The 18,598-nt window shown below is 45.9% G+C and overlaps 1 protein-coding gene across 5 annotated transcripts; it reads left to right on the top strand.

Moving 5' to 3' along the window:
• Positions 1–76: 76 nt before the first annotated feature.
• Positions 77–18,557, top strand: ELMO2 (engulfment and cell motility 2). Of its 5 annotated transcripts, none has more exons than XM_032704540.1 (22): positions 77–226; positions 4,705–4,830; positions 4,965–5,005; positions 5,514–5,586; positions 5,919–5,969; positions 6,957–7,138; positions 7,880–7,979; positions 8,089–8,240; positions 9,585–9,663; positions 10,277–10,312; positions 13,157–13,207; positions 13,536–13,658; positions 14,256–14,390; positions 14,808–14,912; positions 14,992–15,100; positions 15,695–15,831; positions 16,150–16,313; positions 16,396–16,508; positions 16,808–16,915; positions 17,248–17,324; positions 17,648–17,725; positions 18,233–18,557. In XM_032704540.1, the coding sequence occupies exons 2-22, from the start codon at positions 4,753–4,755 to the stop codon at positions 18,431–18,433; spliced, it is 2,193 nt and encodes a 730-aa protein (XP_032560431.1). In that variant the 5' UTR covers positions 77–226; positions 4,705–4,752; the 3' UTR covers positions 18,434–18,557. The 5 variants fall into 5 exon arrangements, with proteins under 5 accessions (XP_032560431.1, XP_032560428.1, XP_032560432.1 ...); XM_032704537.1 differs by having other exon boundaries at positions 17,242–17,324; XM_032704538.1 differs by having other exon boundaries at positions 100–202; positions 17,242–17,324.
• Positions 18,558–18,598: the final 41 nt, after the last annotated feature.

Here is an 18,598-nt window from a genome sequence, read left to right as displayed (position 1 = left end):
GGGGGCTGCGCGGAGCTCCGCGGCCCCGCTGTCGGGGCGGAGGGAGCCGAGCGCGGCCGCGCCGCCGCCCCAGAGCCCCGCGCCGGCCCGGGCGCCCGCCCTGCATGAGCCCCGGCGGCCCCTGGCGCTCGCAGCCGCGCCCGGAGGCGGCGCTCGGTGGGCACGGGGAGCTGACGTGAGCCCTCCCGCGGCGGCCCCGCAGGCGAGGAGGGACGGGGGGCGCTCGGTCAGAGGGACTGAGGAGGCTGCCGACACCCGGGGTGGGGTGGGGGGGGTGCCGCTGGGGTGGCGGGGCCGGCGGGTCGTGCCGCGCCGCTGCGGGCGGGCGGGCTCGGGTGTCCATGTTCTCCGTGTTATCCATGTTCTCCATGTTATCCATGTTCTCCGTGGTCTCCATGGCAGCGCGGCGGGCGCATGACGCGCCCATGGGCGGTGCCGGGGCGGCCGGAGCGCGGAGCGGCCGCAGCGGGTCCGGGTGAGCGCGGGCGGGGATGGGGATGGGGATGCGGAGGGGATGGGGAGCCGCAGCCGTCGGGGCAGCACCTCGAACCGCGAGTCCGCTGCCTCCCCGGCCCCTGCTGCCTCCCCGGCCCCTGCTGCCTCCCCGGCCCCTGCTGCCTCCCCGGCCCCTGCTGCCTCCCCCGCCCGCCGCCCTCCCCAGGCTCCGGCTCCGGGGGTCGCCCGCCCGTCCCCGCAGCTCCCGCTGTGCATCCCCGGCTGCCCCCGGAGGGGCGAGTCCGCCGCTCCCTCGGGGCCCGAGGCACAGCACAGACAGCGCTTTGCAGAAAAAAAAAAAAATCGTTTAGCGCCTCAAATCGGGCTTTGGCCCAAGCTTCAGGAGGGGCTGACTCGCTGTCGGCTTTCAGCTCACATGACTGATTAAAAATAATTAAAAAAGCAGTTCTCTTTTTGCCTGTTGCTGTCGGTTTCTGTCTTTGCCAGGATGTGGCCTGTGCCAAGCTGTGTTGGAATGTGCTCGACCAGAGCACGTAGGCTTAGTGTTGTACAGCCAAAGTGCAGCTGTGGAAGGCCTTTGGAGGAATGTGGGATTCCAGAGATGGATTCTAAGCCATTTGGGTCTTTGGTTCCTCTAGTGAAGGATGTTTCTTGTTGCTTGTTATGTGAGGTAGCATAGAAAGAACACTGTGTAACCCTGGGGTTGGACTCTGCTGCCTACTACGCTTTCATGCTGCGTGGCCAAGGTGTCTTCTCTACACACCTGTCCAGTTAGTCCTTCTGCCAACATCAGTTCCACCTTTCCCTTGGCCTGTTAGCTCCGTGTGGGGACTTTCTGAGATCTGACTGGGGTGTTTTGTTGCATCTACAGGTTTCAGAAGCTGCATCTATTTGCTTGTTGACTGGGTGATTCTACCAGGCAGCTTTTCTTTTTCAGGGAATGTTCTTTCATCCTCCTCATTTTCATTCTGTGTGCAGCACACTTTGTTCTCTATCTGTAATGAAAAGAAGATTGAGTTTGTGAATAGGGAAGTTCTGCTTAAAATACTCCAGTTGTTTTAGCTTGCAGCTTCTCAGAAGTCTCTTGAATAGTGTGTTTTTAGTGGTTGTGCTGATTTCTTGCCCTGCAGCTACCCCTGCACCACTGCTTTGTATGACAGAGCTCACTCTGCAGAAGCAGAGGGAATTAATTTTTGATGGATTTCAGCTTGGCTGCTGTCTCCCTCTGTAAAACTGTGGGAATTGTTTACATGCTGTTGTTGTGAAGAATGTGCTGTGAGAGACCCCTACGTAACTGATAATCACAATTATGGAAAATCACAGTCTGTGCTTCATGAGAGATTCTGAACAGTCATTTTATCAGCTCTATCACTATTGCACTGCAAAATATCCATTGTAAAACTGAACATCTGATGCCTCTCTTGTCTGCAGACATGCAGTGAAATCGTTTCAAAGCATGCTTTTGGCAGACAACCTGGTGCTAAGAGGCTGACCTGAAGTACCCTTTGTATTCATAGTCCACTCTTCATTTTCCTCTTCTGGAAAGCTGCTCCTGCTGAGCCACTGATCCGTGTGGGTCCTTCAAAGGATTGTTTGACCCAGGCTGTTTGAAGAGTTTCCTACCTTTTTTAATTTTTAATTCTTGCTTCTCTGGGTTGTGCTTAGCCAATTCCTCTTGGTCTTCAAATCTCTACCTTAGTAGAGATACCTGTGGTATCTGTTCCGTGGTGCTGCTGTGCAAAGAAACAGTCTTTAAGCTCTATTTGTTTCGCTGTGTATTTGCTGTGCCTTGAATACTGATTGGAACATGCTTGCCAGTCGTGAGTGGGTGCTCATTTATGGAAGAAATTTGGGGCAGAAATAGTCTTAAAGATCATGGTGAATTACTTTGCATTTGTATGCAGCTGAGAGCTTTTTTTTTTTTTTTGAGATATCAAGGGAGTGCAACACAGCTTGGTTGGTCCCTGTTTTCAGTGATGAGGATATCAGGGAAGCTGCAGGTAGAGTGCATGGATTCTGGGAGCTGTGGGCCAACCTCTGCAGTACTTTTTTTTATGGAACAGGACATTTATATGGCATTTAGGGGCATGATTTAGTGCTGAACTGGGAGGTGTTAGGGTTACGGTTGGACTTGGTAATCTTAAGGGTATTTTCCAGCCGAAATGGTTCTGTGATTTCTGTGCAAGTTCCCATAATATCAGTGTTTCTGTTCTAATGGGCACTTCCTCTCTCTTAATGAGGCATGTTCTTTGCATGGAAAAAGGCAAGTTAGAGATTTGCAAAGCTACTACCTCTGGTAATCTGGGTGCCTGTTTTGGCATATAAAGTACCATATTTCCTTCTGCTCTTTAGTAGCACCTTGCAGTGTAAGTCACAGTGCAAATAAAAGGCTGTGACTATTCTACAAGAGGCTGAGGAGAGAAGTGGTAATTAGATGCTAATTACTTGTGGGTATATTAGTTTAAAAGTTGCAAATTCAGTTCTTAATACTCCAGGAAGTAATCTTAGAGCCTTGTCTCTTCGCTGTGTATTTGTCGTGCCTTGAACACCGAATGAGTTTGATGTTTTCTAATTGCAAATTGGCTCACTCATGGGAGCAGTAATTACCTATTCAGTTATTACAAGCCAGTCTGGTTATTGGAGATGATGCTTCTGCACAGGACTGAGTTTTCTCAGGCTGTCAGGTTTAGGCCATCATAGGCTTTAATTGCTGAATGGAGAAGAGTGAGTGGAAATCACACACCTTTTGGGAACTGCCTGTCTGTTTCTAGATCTAATACATGGAAACCTGTATATCCTACAGATCTGAGGGTGTCATACAAATTGGGCACTTTGGGGAGTACATGCAGAACTCCTGATTGTATGCCAGTAATTGCCAATGTATACTTAAAGATTTAGTTGATCTATTGCTGCAAGAGACATTTGAAAGTCTAAATTATTTTTATTTTATTTTAGTGTGTGTGTAATTTGGGAAAAAGGAAGTGAGGAAGACTGATTCATATTTTATTGGGTTCATCTGTCTTTTTGCAAGACAGCAGTGTTGTGTAAGCTCTGACTTCTTATGGCTGCTGCTGTGGAGTACATTGGGTCAGCAGGCTTTCCTGGTTCTGCCTTGTCTCTTTATTACACTGTACTTGAATGTTAGAGGAAGCATTTTTGGATCAGGAGGGACTCTTCTGGCTTGCAGTGTGCTGTGCTTGGCAGACTTTTGCTGTCCTCAGACATATCGGGTATTGACCATTGATTTGTGAAGAGGCTGAAGGAAACTGGTATGAGTAGGCTTGCATTGGATACCCCAGTACTGACTGCTTCAGCCTTCTAAATATATCTGGGTTCAAAGCTTTCCTGTCTTTATGGAGATTCCTAAGTGCTTTGCTCTGCTTATGCATTGAGGCAAGGTACAATTCTGGTCCTGGTTCCTTATGCTTTATTGCCTGAATTTCTAGTTTACTTTGGAGACCAGAAGATGAACTGCTTCAGGACGAGTATGGAATAAAGGAGTAGAGCCTAAATTATTGATTGTAGTGGATGGGAAAATAGCACCAGCAGCTCTGTACGCCTTCAGGGTTAGAGGCCTCTTGAGAACATATTTGCTGCAAGTTCACATGTCTCTGTTAGCAAAGAGTAAATTGTCTGTCTTGGAATGGTAATCAAAATTTGAGAAGAAATTTGTGATAAGACATGCTCAGGGGGTTTGGAGGCAGTGTTTCCATAGGACACCATAGGCTCTGTGCTTTCTGTTTGTGAATTAGCCTGGCTCTGTGGGCTGTGAAGGCTTCTTTGAAACACTAATTTAATTGAATCCTTGTATGAGCAGTCTTCCTTTGTGTGGTCTCACCTTGTCCAACCCACAGGAGGGAAGCTACCTGGACACTGTGTTTCTGCTCCCACATACAGACAGCAGCCAAGCCTGGGGAGCTGTTTCCTTGCTACCCCTGTGAACTGACCCAGCAGTACAGATGGTGGGTGCTAGATGGGGCTTTGCTGAGCAGAGCAAAGCCCTCCCTCCTTCTTGGGAGTAGCCTGACAAGCTCTCAGAACTATTCTAGGGGTTAAGGTTGGACGTGCCATTTCATGATGTGCTGTTTTAGTGTGAGGCCTTGATCTCTGCTACGCTGGATGTTTTGTCCCTGTCAGGCCCAGGAAACCATAATGCTGATCACGTCTGGTTTTGAAGTTTCGTGTTAGATCCAGTGTAACAAGTGAAATGGTTTTCAGAGAGATACTCACTGTCCTTTCTCTTATCAGGTGTGGAGGTGTATGCTGTTGTAAAGGCACTTGGAGGAGTCTGGAGCAATGCCACCGCCTTCAGACATTGTGAAAGTGGCTGTTGAGTGGCCGGGTGCCAATGCCCAGCTGCTGGAGATAGATCAGGTGAGACCTGGTAACCAGATGGGGGAGGAAAGGCACCACAGCGTTGATACTGGAATGTGGGAAGCATAGAAATGGGCAGTATTCCTTTCTGGTTGAGAGGAACATGGCTACTGAGGACTCTCTTTCTGTTCTAGAAAAGGCCTCTTGCATCCATCATCAAGGAGGTCTGTGATGGGTGAGTAGTTCTCTGGGAACCCTTGTGGAGAAAGTCTGTCCCGCTGACAAATCTTGCTGGGGTACTGTGGAAAGTCTCTGCTGCTTGATCATGTGCTGCAAGCACAATCCATGCTGCCTGCTGCCAGTTTTGGCCATGCAATGGGCTGGGTTTAAATTGTGAAGAAAAGGATCTCCCAGAAAACAAGGGCCTTCCATCTTTCTTCCAGTTCTAAGTGTGTGCCTTTGTGTGCCCTAGGGTCAGTTTCTCTGAGGATTGGCCCATCCTGCTGTTACCAAAGTGTAGGCCTCCTCAGGTGTTCCACAGAGTTGATTTAGAGTAGGCTGGGGTCCCACGTTCCCCTCAAGAGGAGGATGTTTTCTCTCCTCTTTGGGAGACCTGACTTCCCCTGCTAAAGCTTTGCTTGAAAATTCTTTTGCACCCTGCTGGGATCGAGCTCCATTTCCTAACTGAGAGCCAGAAGAAAGAGGAGGAAGAAGCTTATGTGTCCTTCTTCTTCCTCTGCCAGGTGGTCCCTGCCAAACCCTGAGTACTACACCCTGCGATATGCTGATGGTCCCCAGCTGTACATCACAGAGCAGGTCAGTGTGAGAGGCAGAAGCTTGCTGACATCCCGGGGGAGAGTGCAGAATGTCTTGGACTGGTGGGTGGAACAATACTGGCACTAATCCTTGAGGGGCAGCATCTTTGCTCTCAGACTCAGACTTGAATGGTGTCATTCAGCTGAGGAGCCTTGCACTTCTCCCTTTGCGTGCCCATGGGTGTGGGGGCTCAGGGTCTCAATTCCAATGCCCTCAGTAGGGTTGTGTGATGTGAGAACCCCTTTACTCGTGTGTACAGATGTGCACTGCAGATCCAGCTGTGTTCTTTCCCCCCTGCTTTTCCGCAGTTTAAAGTTTGTGTTTTCTTTCAGACTCGCTGTGACATCAAGAATGGAACTATCCTGCAGCTGGCAGTCTCCCCGGTAAATGCTTCCTCACATCCTTCATTCTCAGTGACTATCCATGGAAGACAGGCTGTTTCTTGCCTCTTGGCTTTTCTTTCTCCTTCTCCCCAAATTTCAGGGGAATTCCCTTCGTTTTGGGCCATTCTGCACAATGAGGCACACAGTCTTTGTTTTCCATCCTGACAGTGGTGTGTGTCTTTCCTTTGGATGCTCTGCCCTTTTATAGGACTTTCTGTAAACAAACCCAGTCTGCAGCTTTAGTGCATCCCCTAGATTAGGATGTTGTGAAACACCTGACAAAGGCATTCTCAGTATGAGTGCTCTTAGCATGGTCAGTTGGAAGGCAACAGTTTCAATAACTTAATGCAAAAAAATTAAAGGAGAGACAAATTTGATGCAAATGGGGTGGTTCCTGCTGAATTCTTGCTATTGTGACCTCAGCAGTTGTCTTTTGCAGAGTTGCTGCAGCTTCCTTTTTATTTAAATTCTTAAACCTTTCTGTGCAAGTGTCAATGGATAGAGCTGAGAGTGAGTAGAACTGGAAGAAGTTACTTGGGCAAGAGGTAGTTGAGAGGATATCACTGATCTGTGTCTGAGAAGTCTTATGGAATGTCTCATGGATATACAAAATGTGCTTGTGCTTCTCTTTGAATCTGTGAGACTTGTGTTTAATACCATATTTCTTTAACGGCGTTGCTCCATATTTCTATGGAAAAAACCCTCTACTCACCTCACCAGAAAGAAAATCAAGCATTTGCTCTAACTTGTAAAATAGCATTTTACTCACCTCCTGCTTGGCTGTAACTGTTGCTGAGTGCAGCCTTTTTTTAGTCTTTCTTAGTCTTACTGGCTGCTCCTACTGAATTTATCTTTGCTGGTGTCTCTCTACCCTGGCTCTGCTCTCTCTGCCCATCCAGGGCCTTCTGACAGACTGCTGATGCTGGTGGCAGAACTCAGGCTGCAGGTAACTGGTCTGTAACTGGCACCATCCCTCTTTCCTGCCAGTCTAGGGCAGCTCGCCAGCTGATGGAGAGGATCCAGTCCCACAGCATGGAAGCACGACTGGATGCCATGAAGGAACTGGCCAAACTTTCAGCAGACGTGACCTTTGCCACAGAGTTCATCAACATGGAAGGGATTACGGTGCTGACACGGCTTGTGGAGAGCGGGACCAAGCTGCTGTCCCAGTAAGTTCCTGTCTTCCAGGACTCTGGAACAGAGGACCTCAAATAAGGGGCTGATTTTGTTTTCTGAAGTGGCATAAAACAACTAACCTCATAGCAAAGTTGAACTGTTTAAACACAGTCTTTCTAGTGCTTGGCTAAACCTCTGAGGCCAAAGGAGTGGTTTGGCCGGTGGTGGTTCATCCTGGAGCTGCCTGGCACTGGCTGTGTCTGGCATGGGGCAGCCTCAGCCTCTCCTCACAGAGGCTGCCCTGCACCCCCCTGCATTTCTTGCAATTCCTGCATTTTTTGTAATCTTCACCGTTCTGTCTTGTGGTTATATACTAAATTTTCCACAGTTCATGCTGTGCTTTCATTTTATTTCAAGTCAGGTCCCAATATTTAGAGAAGGACAATGAATTTTTCTTTGCTTTTCTCTGGTGTTAAAATATGTTTGTTCCTCTGAATAGCCGAGTGCTGATGCAGGTGGTTGCAAGTCTCTGGTGGCAGGACTAGGGACTTATTGTTGCTATTTTTAATTTGTGCTTGTCATCAGGAAAAATAAAATGTCTTTCTACAATACATTTCTACAAAACAGTAAAATTGTCTGCGTAAATGAATATACTTTATTGCTCCTCCAGGTGTGAAATCGTAGCCTGCTTTATTAAAAGGTGGTGACATTTTTCTCTTACCCAGTTTATTCATTTTGGACAGGCTTTTTTCTTGCTGACAGATCTCTTGTAACAGCATTCTTCATTTTCTCAGTTACAGTGAAATGTTGGCTTTCACCCTGACTGCCTTCTTGGAGCTCATGGACCACGGTATTGTCTCCTGGGACATGGTCTCAATAACCTTCATCAAACAGGTGAGTTTGGGTGGAGGGGGTGAGTGGAAGCTGTTTCTTTTCATGCTTTTAACACAGCTTCCAGGAAGAGCAAAGAGCAGAATGACTCTGCTGGTCCATCTGTTTGTAGATTGCAGGGTATGTGAGCCAGCCCATGGTGGATGTGTCCATCCTCCAGCGGTCCCTGGCCATCCTGGAGAGCATGGTGCTCAACAGCCAGACCCTGTACCAGAAGATTGCAGAAGAGATCACTGTGGGGCAGCTCATTTCCCACCTGCAAGTGTGAGTGTCCACCCAGCAACAGTGTGATTCGTATCAATTTTTTGTGTACCTGTCAATTTTAAATCACATCCTTTTAAATTTAAAACACTTAAAGATTATATTTTTTTTTAAGTATTACTGACATGACACCTTCCTTGAACTTTAAGATTTCTAATGGATTAAAAAAAAAAAATCCTAAAAAAATGTTTTCTGTGTTCTGGAAGCACTTAGGCACATGAGTGTATGTCTTGAACAAAGATATTCTGCTAAACAACTGCATGAGTGTGTTCAGTGTTAGAACCAAATCTGTGTTTGATTAAAAACAATTTCCCAAACCATCTGCATCCAGTCATCTGCCACCTTCACCCCTCTTTAAATTGTCTCCACTAGAATCTAAGAACTCATCTTCTTCTGGGTTTTGTCCTGCATATTAAGGAAGAAAACAATTGCTTTTCTTGCTTGAAGGGAAAAAAAAAAATCCCTTCATCTCCTTCCTCTCAACAAGCTGACAAACCAACAAATCAATATCTGTCTCTTAGGGCTGTTTGTCTAGGTCAGCTCTACTCTTCCATAAAAAAAAGAAGCACGTAATTGTCAGAGCTTTGAGTAGGTTGGTTTTTTTTCCTCAAGCCTTTTAATTCTGCAAATGTGGAAAAGCACTAATTGTGAATATGATTGATATTCCTTAATCAGTGAGTAGTTTAACAACACGATAGGGCAAACAATGTACTGCATCAATGTCACTTTGTGCTCATACAGCCTTAAGGTAAGGGTGGCAGAGTGTGATTGGCATTTGGAAGCTTATTTTTCTGATGTTTTGAACATCACAAGTGCAGCCACGTGCTGTATGTGGTCTAGAAAGGGAATAAGGACCCTTTACCTGAAGAACCTCTTCAAGTAAAAATAAGAAGTGTGGGTTGGGCCAAACTATTGAGGATGGAAAACAATGCCATAAAGAGAGGTGTGCTTTCCCCTTAGTTCCATTTGCATTTGGTGGCTTCCCTGGTGGCACAGGGGAGAAAAATTACTTGCTCCGTACAAGTTTCAAGCTGTATCCATGTAACAGACTGCAGTATAACTGGGTTTTACAGAGATAGCTCCAGCACTGGAAACAAGCTGTGGTGGTGCTGGGCTGCAGTCTGCTCTGTCTCCTGGTTAATGGACCTGGCAGACAGAAATTTCTGTCAGCTATTTGCAAGCCTTAGGAAGGGTTGGGCATCATGAAAGTAGATTACATGAGTCCTGCTTGTTTGTTGAAGTGCAGGACAGCTGTAGGCAGTGTTCTCATGGTGCAGGCAAAGCACCAGGCTGTGATGTTCTGTACTGTCTGTTCTCTTACGATCCTCCCTTTCTTTGTTTGTGCAGCTCAAACCAAGAGATTCAGACATATGCCATTGCTCTGATCAATGCCCTCTTCCTGAAGGCACCTGAGGACAAGAGACAGGTTTGTTCTTGCCTTTTGGCTTTAAACCTGAATAATGGTTGCTGGCTGTTTACTTTATGCCTCAGAAATCATATTGTCTGGGCAAGATAGACCTCAAACCTTGCCAAGAACTTATGTGGCTGTTTCAGTATGGCAACATTGGAGAAAAAGTACCATCCCATTAATAATGTGTCCTGGAGCACACATCTCTATTTAGGAGATGCTCAGAAAGGATTCTGAAAGACCTTGAGAGAACAGAAGGTAATCCTCCAGACAGCATGGGAAAATTCTTTAAGAATGTTAACTGTGTATGGGAGAGGTAGGCTGGGTAGAGTCCTTGGGTTTGTATGTACTTCCTAAACAAACACGACATCTCCCCCTTCCCCCCCAAAAGGGGACCTTCTTGAAGTCATAGGGGGATATTCCTGCTGGCAAATGTGAGAAGTTAAACACCTGTCCTGCTCTGAGGAACCCCCAAGATCTCAGCTACGTGCAAGATGTGCATTTGTGTGTATTGTGTAGCTTTGCTGTGTTGAGCCTTTCTTCTCTAGTGCCCCGTTTGTGCCTTGTTTCTGGACTCTGAGCTAAATCCTGTCTGCTTCTCTTTGTGCCTTTTTTTGCTTTCTGCCAGCAGGACAAGCTGCTTAACCCTCTAGACCTGCCCATCACTGTAAGTAACTCAAGCCTGGGGGCTGGTCGTGTGGAGCTGTAGGCATGTTAGCTTTCCTCCAGCTGTGCCTCCTTGTATCCCAGGGAAGATGCACACAGGCTTCAGAGAGGGGATGAGCCTAGGGAGAAGGGTGGGGACGTACTCAGACTGTGGAGGGGAAAAGAATCAGCAGCAAGAGAAACCTTGAATGACTTACTGTGAAAACAAGATCACACAGATGATTGTAAAAGGAAACTGGTGACCGATCAGGAGAACCAGTTGTAAAACTGGAACCAGTTCTTTAGCAATCTGAGTCTCTTTTAACTTTTTATACCCCAAATCTCAATGACAGTTTTATATCCAGCTGTGTCCTTGTAAAGATAGAGCTGTCACAAAATCTGTTGCTGACTGGGGGCTAGAGCATAAATTCTGCCTGATGTGTGACTTCTCCCTTATGGGAATTGTAGTATAAGAATGTGTTTTGCCTTGTGCTATCTCCATGGAAATCACCATTCTTGTTAAGAGGTTGATTTGCAGCCTTCTGTATCTTGAGATTCTGGTACATTTTTTAGATTTTCTGGGTGGCACAGAGGATGTTGCACTTTTGCCACGGATGCAGTGCCTTCAGAGGGGAAACTGCTGTCTCAATAAATGTTACATAATTTCTAAAATTAATATATATGCTTAATACATGAAAATAAGAAAAATTATACTTATCTACTGATAATTCAGCCAAGATACAAGCAAACAAAATTCCAAGGGATCTTTCACTTTTTTTTATTTTTCCCCTTGAACACAATCCACATGACCACAAAGGGCCATGAAGTTGATTAGGGAACTGGAGTACCTTTCATATGAATAGAGCCTGAGAGATTTGGGATTGCTCAGCCTCAAGAAGAGAAGGCTCAGGGAGGTCTTCTCTATAAATATCTGATGGAAGGGAATAAAGAAGTGGGAACTCATCTCAGTAGTGCTTGCTGACAGGACCAGAGGCAGTCGGCACAGCTTAAAAGAAGATTCCATGTGAACACACATACAAACACACAAAATTAGTGTTAGAGTGATCAAACACTGGAACAGGTTACCCAGGGAGATTATGGAGTCTCCATCAGTGGAAATATTAAAATCCTGACCAGACACAGTCCTGGGCAACCTGCTCTATCTGATGTTGCTTGAATCAGGGGAGCTGGACTAGGTGATCTCAAGACATCTCTTCCACCATAAATGCTTCTGTGATTCTATTACTGTGTCAAGCAGCAAAGTGGGCCCTGTTGGACTCTCAGCAGAACATAGACCCCTTAGCACTGTGTGTGTGCTCATGCTTCTTTCTATGCTGTTTAGAATTGTTTAATTGTCTTTGTCTTTCCCCCTTTTTATCTGCTTCAGTCACTTGTTACTTCATCCCATGTACAAACTAATCCCTTCAGAGTAAGGATTCCTTGTGTCACGTGCATGAACAAATCCCAGCAGCAGGCCTTGTCCTGTTCTCAGTGCTACATCTCACAAATTGTAAAAAATAATGACTCAGAGGGCAGTGTGTTTTCTCTAAAATCTCTCCTATTTCATCTAGATACTTCATAGATATCTTCCACTCAAGCACTGACTCACTTTGGTTGTCACACAAATGCTGCTGAACTTGCAGCCATCACAGCTTGGCTGTCAGTCAGTGTTATCACTGTCTTGGCTTAGGAGGTTTCTGTCTGGATCAAAAGTGATAATAGGAACTTGGAAAAAGGTTAATGCACACATTTGACCAGACTTTTTATAGTCTATCAGGAGCAGGGTTGATATGAGCAGCTGGAACAGTCTTGGATTGCTCAGAATGTGCAGCTGATTGAATGCAATTGTCTGAGGCTCCACATCTGCTCCCAGCTCTCAATCTGCACTGCAGAGGAATGTGAAGAGATCTCAGACTGTCAGATCTTTTGGATCTCTTCCAGATGATATAATGCCCAACAGATTTTTCTTACCCAAAGATTTTGCTTGTAGCGGCAAACTCGTGATAACGTTCCCTTTTGACATTAGCACTTGTGCCACTCTCCTTGCAGGTATAATGAGATCACTGCTATGTTAGAAAGTGCATCTTCACAATTTACAAGGAAAGCACAGGTTAGGTTTTTGCAGGTGCATGTGTAATTGGTGCTGGAACTGAAGGCATCTTGCATCTGCTGTGACTGTCATCATTACTCCATGGCTGGGAAACCCTCCTCACCTGGGGAGGGAAGCCATGCAGTAAAGAGGGAAAGTGGAAGCTTTCCTGTAAGCATGAAAATTACTACCCTGCCTTTTTGTAAACTGAAATAAATGCTTCTGCAAACTGTGCTTAAGCTGACTTCTGAACATCTCTTTGGGAACTGAGACAAAGGAAATGTAAATGTCAGAGCGGGAGTTTTTGAGCGGGAGGAGATGTGAAACCTGCATCCTCTAGCCCTTGTTCTCCTGGGTGTACCTTGGTGTAGAAAGCTGTGAAATGCTAATTGGAGGAACCTCTTGTAGATGACAGATTTTTCCTGGGCAACCCACAGTATGCTCCCTGCTGCCATACCTGAAGTATCATTAGATGTCCAACGTTAAGCTAAATTTGCTTCTGTGCTTTGACCACACCAGTGCCTTTCTCCACATTAATGTTTTGTAGGGGAGCCATCTCTGAGTTGTGCCATGGTAAAGATGACCCTTGCATCCCAACCTGATGCTTGCTTTGTGGTGAGATGCCATGCTAAATTGACAGTGTGTAGTAGAAGCACTTTGTTGTGTGCCAGTGCTATCTCCAGTCCATAGGCTTATTTCATTCTCTCCTTTCTGCACAATGTGGGCCTTTTGTTTTATATTTCACTCATGTTATTTCTTCTCTAAATTCCACAACAGGAAATGGCTAATGCATTTGCCCAGAAGCATCTGAGGTCTATAATCCTGAATGTAAGTATGTCTGGAATAACCCAGTGCTTCCTAAAGTTCCCTCAGTAGAGGTTTCACTTGTGCATGGTGTAAATTCAGCTGCCCTCAGGGCACTTCTTGAAAAGTGACTCTTTCAAAGATGAAGCTGGGGTCACTTGTTCAAAAGGGAGTTATCAGGATGCTATTTTCAGCTGTTACAGAGCATTATCATTATGCTTCTGGTGGAATGTGGAGGTTAAACAGCTGAATCTTCATACAGAGAGATGTGCATGCAGCCTGGCTTATGCCTAGGGCTAATGCCTAAGTGTTTATTTGTACTCCCTTCATTTTCCTATCCTTTATTTTGCAGCATGTAATCAGAGGAAACCGCCCCATTAAAACAGAGATGGCCCATCAGCTGTACGTGCTCCAGGTCCTGACCTTTAATCTCCTGGAAGAGAGAATGATGACCAAGATGGATCCCAATGATCAGGTGACTGTTAGAGCTGAGTAAGATCTGATAGAATAGGAGGTACAGGGGGCCTTATACCTGAGCTCCTTAGCTCTGTAGAATTTGCAGTAGATGGTGCAAAACCACCCCTCACATTGTAGTCCCTGAGATCAGGGTATGCTCATGACTATCCTGCTGCTTGCTGTGGGATTTTGAGATGTAAGTGGTCACTGGAAGCCATATACTCCTTTCTTGACCAGTGTGATGCCAGCTGCCAAACTGATTACTCCACCTCTATGGAAGGCACAGCATCTGACCCATTTCTTTGCAGTATATGAGGAAACTGGGCACTTTTAAGGTGTCTGTTACTCAGTTCTTAGATGCATTGTAGTCTTTAGTGAGAAATGCCTTAGCATTATCTGAAAGCCTAGAAATTGCCAACAAATACTTTGCCTTACTCCAGTGTACTGAAACTTGCAATTTTGACATGGATTGCCTCTTGTGTAGTGTAAATGACCTCTGGCATTTTTCTATATTTCGTGGTGTGAGCTCTGAAAGGAGTGGTAGTTCTGTGCATTATGTGAAAATACTGCCCCAGTGATTGATCATGTTGGCATTTCCCTGCCTTCTGTCTTTCAGGCACAGAGAGACATCATATTTGAGTTGAGAAGAATTGCATTCGATGCCGAGTCCGACAGCAACAGCGTCCCTGGCAGTGGAACAGAGAAACGCAAAGCCATGTACACCAAGGACTACAAGATGCTGGGATTCACTGTAGGCATCTAGAGAGAGGGCTGACTCTAAACCATGTGAAGGCAATCTAAACAATCTCCATTGGAGCTGTAGGGAAATAAGGAACAGAAATAGCTGTTTGCTTTACCAAAATTCTGCACCTGAGTTTAGAAATTCAGCTACACTCAAAGTCCCAGGGAAGTCTTATGAACTTGCTGATTGGTTAAATGCCAGGGTTCACTAGGCACGTTCTCTGGAGATATTTACTTACCATCTGCACCTATTCTACGAAGAACGTGGAATCAGCCTTTCTTCTAGAAAGTTTGGATAGTATTGTCATCCAAGGTTACATCTTGGATAGGTGTGAGACAGGCAGTTGTAAAATTCGTTCAGAAAATTTTCTCACACAATTTCTGTGAGCTAATTTGTTTGTATTCTTTCTACACCTTCTTTTCACAGAATCACATCAATCCAGCCATGGATTTTACTCAGACTCCTCCGGGGATGTTGGCATTGGACAACATGCTCTACTTGGCTAAATTTCATCAGGACACCTATATCAGGGTGAGTGAAGCTGCTGCTTTTTACAGATGCCAACAGCTCAGCAGGTCTTCTTAGTGTGTGTGGCACCTTCTTCTTGTAGATTGTTCTGGAGAACAGCAGTCGAGAAGATAAACACGAGTGTCCCTTTGGGCGCAGTGCCATTGAACTCACCAGGATGCTTTGTGAGATCTTGCAGGTTGGGGAACTCCGTGAGTACCATTTATTTCCCAGCTTTACAGGATTGCTGGGCTGATGCTTCTGGAAGTAGCTTACAGGCTGCCCAGTATTCACAAGCATTTGAACCTTGATCTCACATCTGTCCTGTAGGGACAGGGGCAGCTTGTTGGTGTCCCAGTGTCAAAATAAAGTAAGAAATTTGGGGGGTGTGCGCTCTGGTTCTCCTGAAAAAGTGACACAAGCAGAAAGTTTCAACTTCCTGAAGCTTCAGCAGGGTGCTGTATAAAAAAAATAGTCTAGAAACCACCATGAGCTTGAGAAAAGTTTATTAGTGCTGACAGTCTCAACACAGTATTCTAAGAAAATTAACCACTGTAAGAAATTCTGCCAGAGGAAAGTGGGAAATACTGCAAGCAGTCATTTTGGGGACTAGGATGAAAAGGGCATACGAGTCACAGAGGTTTGCATGGTGAAGTGTGGAGATAGTTGCTGTTCCCAATAAACTGTCTTAATCTCTTGGAGTAGGTGCTATTGTGCACCATCAGGTGTCTGTCTGTCACTGTAGTGGATTTTAGGTACGTTTTGTACGATATGCTCACGTGGTTGTGGTTTGTTTCTCCCTGAAGCCAATGAAGGCCGGAATGACTATCACCCCATGTTTTTCACCCACGACCGTGCGTTTGAGGAACTGTTTGCCATCTGCATCCAGCTGTTGAACAAGACCTGGAAAGAAATGAGGGCGACAGCAGAAGATTTTAATAAGGTCAGGGTGGTGAAGAGATATTCTTGTAAAATCTTTTGCAGATCAGCACGTGTTCACTCAGCTTGTACAATTCATTAAAGAGTAGGGCACAGAAGATGTTAACGGGGCGCTAATGTGGGCTGTAAGGGGGGATGGCTCAACTTTTATTTGGTATGACCTGAGATCATTTGTAGTTCTTCTTGATCTTCAAAGTCACTAGTATGTTGATACTCCTGACCCCAGTTATCCCGCATCAGTTCTGAGCTGTGTGCCCTGGTTCTCTGATGCCAGTAAGCAGCAAGAATGTGACTTGCTCTTCTCTCTTCCCCACCTCTTTAGGTTATGCAGGTTGTGAGGGAACAGATCACACGGGCTCTCCCTTCTAAACCAAACTCCTTGGACCAGTTCAAGAGCAAGCTGCGCAGCCTGAGCTATTCAGAGATCCTGCGGCTACGCCAGTCTGAGAGAATGAGCCAAGACGACTTCCAGTCACCCCCTATTGTGTACGTGCCTGACAAAAACACTGCCTTCTGTGCTTGCTCTTATCTCCACTTTCTGCTTACTCTTCTGTATTTTGATTGCCAGGGAGCTGAGGGAGAAAATCCAACCTGAGATCTTGGAGCTGATAAAGCAACAGCGCCTGAACAGGCTTTGTGAGGGAAGCAGCTTTCGAAAAATTGGAAATCGCAGAAGACAAGGTAAGGGGACAGAGTCTACTGCATTTTTCTCATGTGAAGAACTATAGCAAATAAGATCTAATGAACTAATCTGCCAGCAGGCATGCTGCTGAAAGAGAGGCTGATTATCTGGGCTATCCGTATCAGCCAGTAGTTTGGGATGGCACAGATGTGCATTTCTAAGAATCCCTCGTGAACCAGAAGCTGTGCTGAGGAGCTGGGGGAGCAGATGGATTGGGTGGAGAGGCTCTAATGTTAGTGGCTGTAAGGCTTCCTGTGAATGATCTTGCTCAGCTTACTCTGCTTGGTGTGTGTTCCAGAAAGATTCTGGTATTGTCGCCTGGCTCTGAATCACAAGGTGCTACACTATGGAGATCTGGAAGATAATGCCCAGGGGGAAGTGACCTTTGAATCTCTACAGGAAAAAAGTAAGTCCTGATTACAGGCTGTGCACTGTTCTGTGCTCTGCTGTCTAGAGGCTGAGTATAATCCTAGATAAAGATGAAAGAGCTGTGGCTGAAACCCTGACTGAGGTGATACCAACTTTCAGTTCTTCCTAAATTCTTCAGGTCTTGGAATTGCTTGGTGTTTCTTTTTAACAGCTAACTGTTGGGATCTTACTGGTAATGTGTTTTGGAAAACTGCAGGAAGGAGCCAAAAAAACAAACAATGCTCAGTTTGCAAAGACAAAACAAAGTTCTGTCTCTTCCTGGTTAGGATTGCTTGTTTGGGAGTTTTACTTTTTCACTGTTAGTTCCAGTTGCAGACATCAAAGCCATTGTCACAGGGAAGGACTGTCCACACATGAAGGAAAAAAGTGCACTCAAACAGAACAAGGCAAGTGCTCCCTTTTTGCCTGTCATTAGTATCTATTTCTGTAGCACTGAAGTCTGAAAGAGAGGAACAGGAGCAAATGGTCTCCCCACAATGCAGATGTGTTGTTTTCAAACCCCATCTCCTATCTGGGCCTTTTCCTAGTATTCCTTTGTGACTACTGGGAGCTGTGGGCACTGTGTGTTTGTGCTATAGTCTATTCAGAATTGTTCAACAATGTGGGAAAGTGTACTGAGCTGCAGCAAGGCAGCTCCTCTCAGGTTAGCAGGCAGAAGGTGCTGTAATGTTTTGTTCATTTGATAACTGAAAGATTCTTTTCCATTCAGGAAGTGTTAGAATTGGCCTTCTCCATATTATACGATCCCGATGAGACCCTGAACTTCATTGCACCTAATAAATACGAGGTAAGAAACACAGTGACCAAGCAGTAGAATATATAGCAATTAGCTTCAGAGATTAAGAAGAATCAGTTGCTTCTCATTAAAGACTTGAACAGGCTGTCTCCCACCAGGTTCATTCTTAGAATATGTTGGCAATGCTTAATGTGAATCAGTTTTTTTGTAGTTACTTTTTTCATTTAAAAAGAAAAAAATAATCCCACATTAATTTCCCCTAGTCCGCACTGCTACTTTCTTTCCTCCTATGATGCCTAGAATAGGTTTGCTTTTTCTTGTGTTATGCCACAACAGAAACTCTTGGCCCTCTCCTACAGCCATGAGGTCACACTTAAGCTCTAGGCTTGTAACTTCCACTGGAAATCTGTGGGCACTGTTTTGGGGTTAGATATGGGGTTTTTTTCCTATTTTGAAGCTATATAGGAGCATCTCTAATTGTTGCATGGATGGAAAGGTTCAACATAACCTCTCATTTATGCCCTCATGGAGTCGTGAATTACCCTTTCTTTCCCACAGTACTGTATCTGGATTGATGGGCTTAACGCTCTCTTGGGGAAGGACATGTCCAGCGAGCTGACCAAGAGCGACCTTGACACGCTGCTGAGCATGGAAATGAAGCTGAGGCTCCTGGACTTGGAGAACATCCAGATCCCCGAAGCGCCGCCGCCGATCCCCAAGGAGCCGAGCAGCTACGACTTCGTGTACCACTACGGCTGAGGCACCGCGCCGGCACCGCCCGGGCCGCGCTCGGCACCGGGACCCGGGGGCGCCCGGGGCGGGGGACCCGGCGCCGCCCGCCTTTTGTATCGGTTCAATAATAACCAGTAGCGCTCCGAGCCGCCGCCGCCTCCTCCGCCTCTTTCCGCCCTGCGCGGAGCGTCA

Source organism: Chiroxiphia lanceolata, chromosome 17 (assembly GCF_009829145.1).
Source record: "Chiroxiphia lanceolata isolate bChiLan1 chromosome 17, bChiLan1.pri, whole genome shotgun sequence".
Taxonomy (NCBI): domain Eukaryota; kingdom Metazoa; phylum Chordata; class Aves; order Passeriformes; family Pipridae; genus Chiroxiphia; species Chiroxiphia lanceolata.
This window is presented reverse-complemented; position numbering and strand designations above follow the sequence as displayed.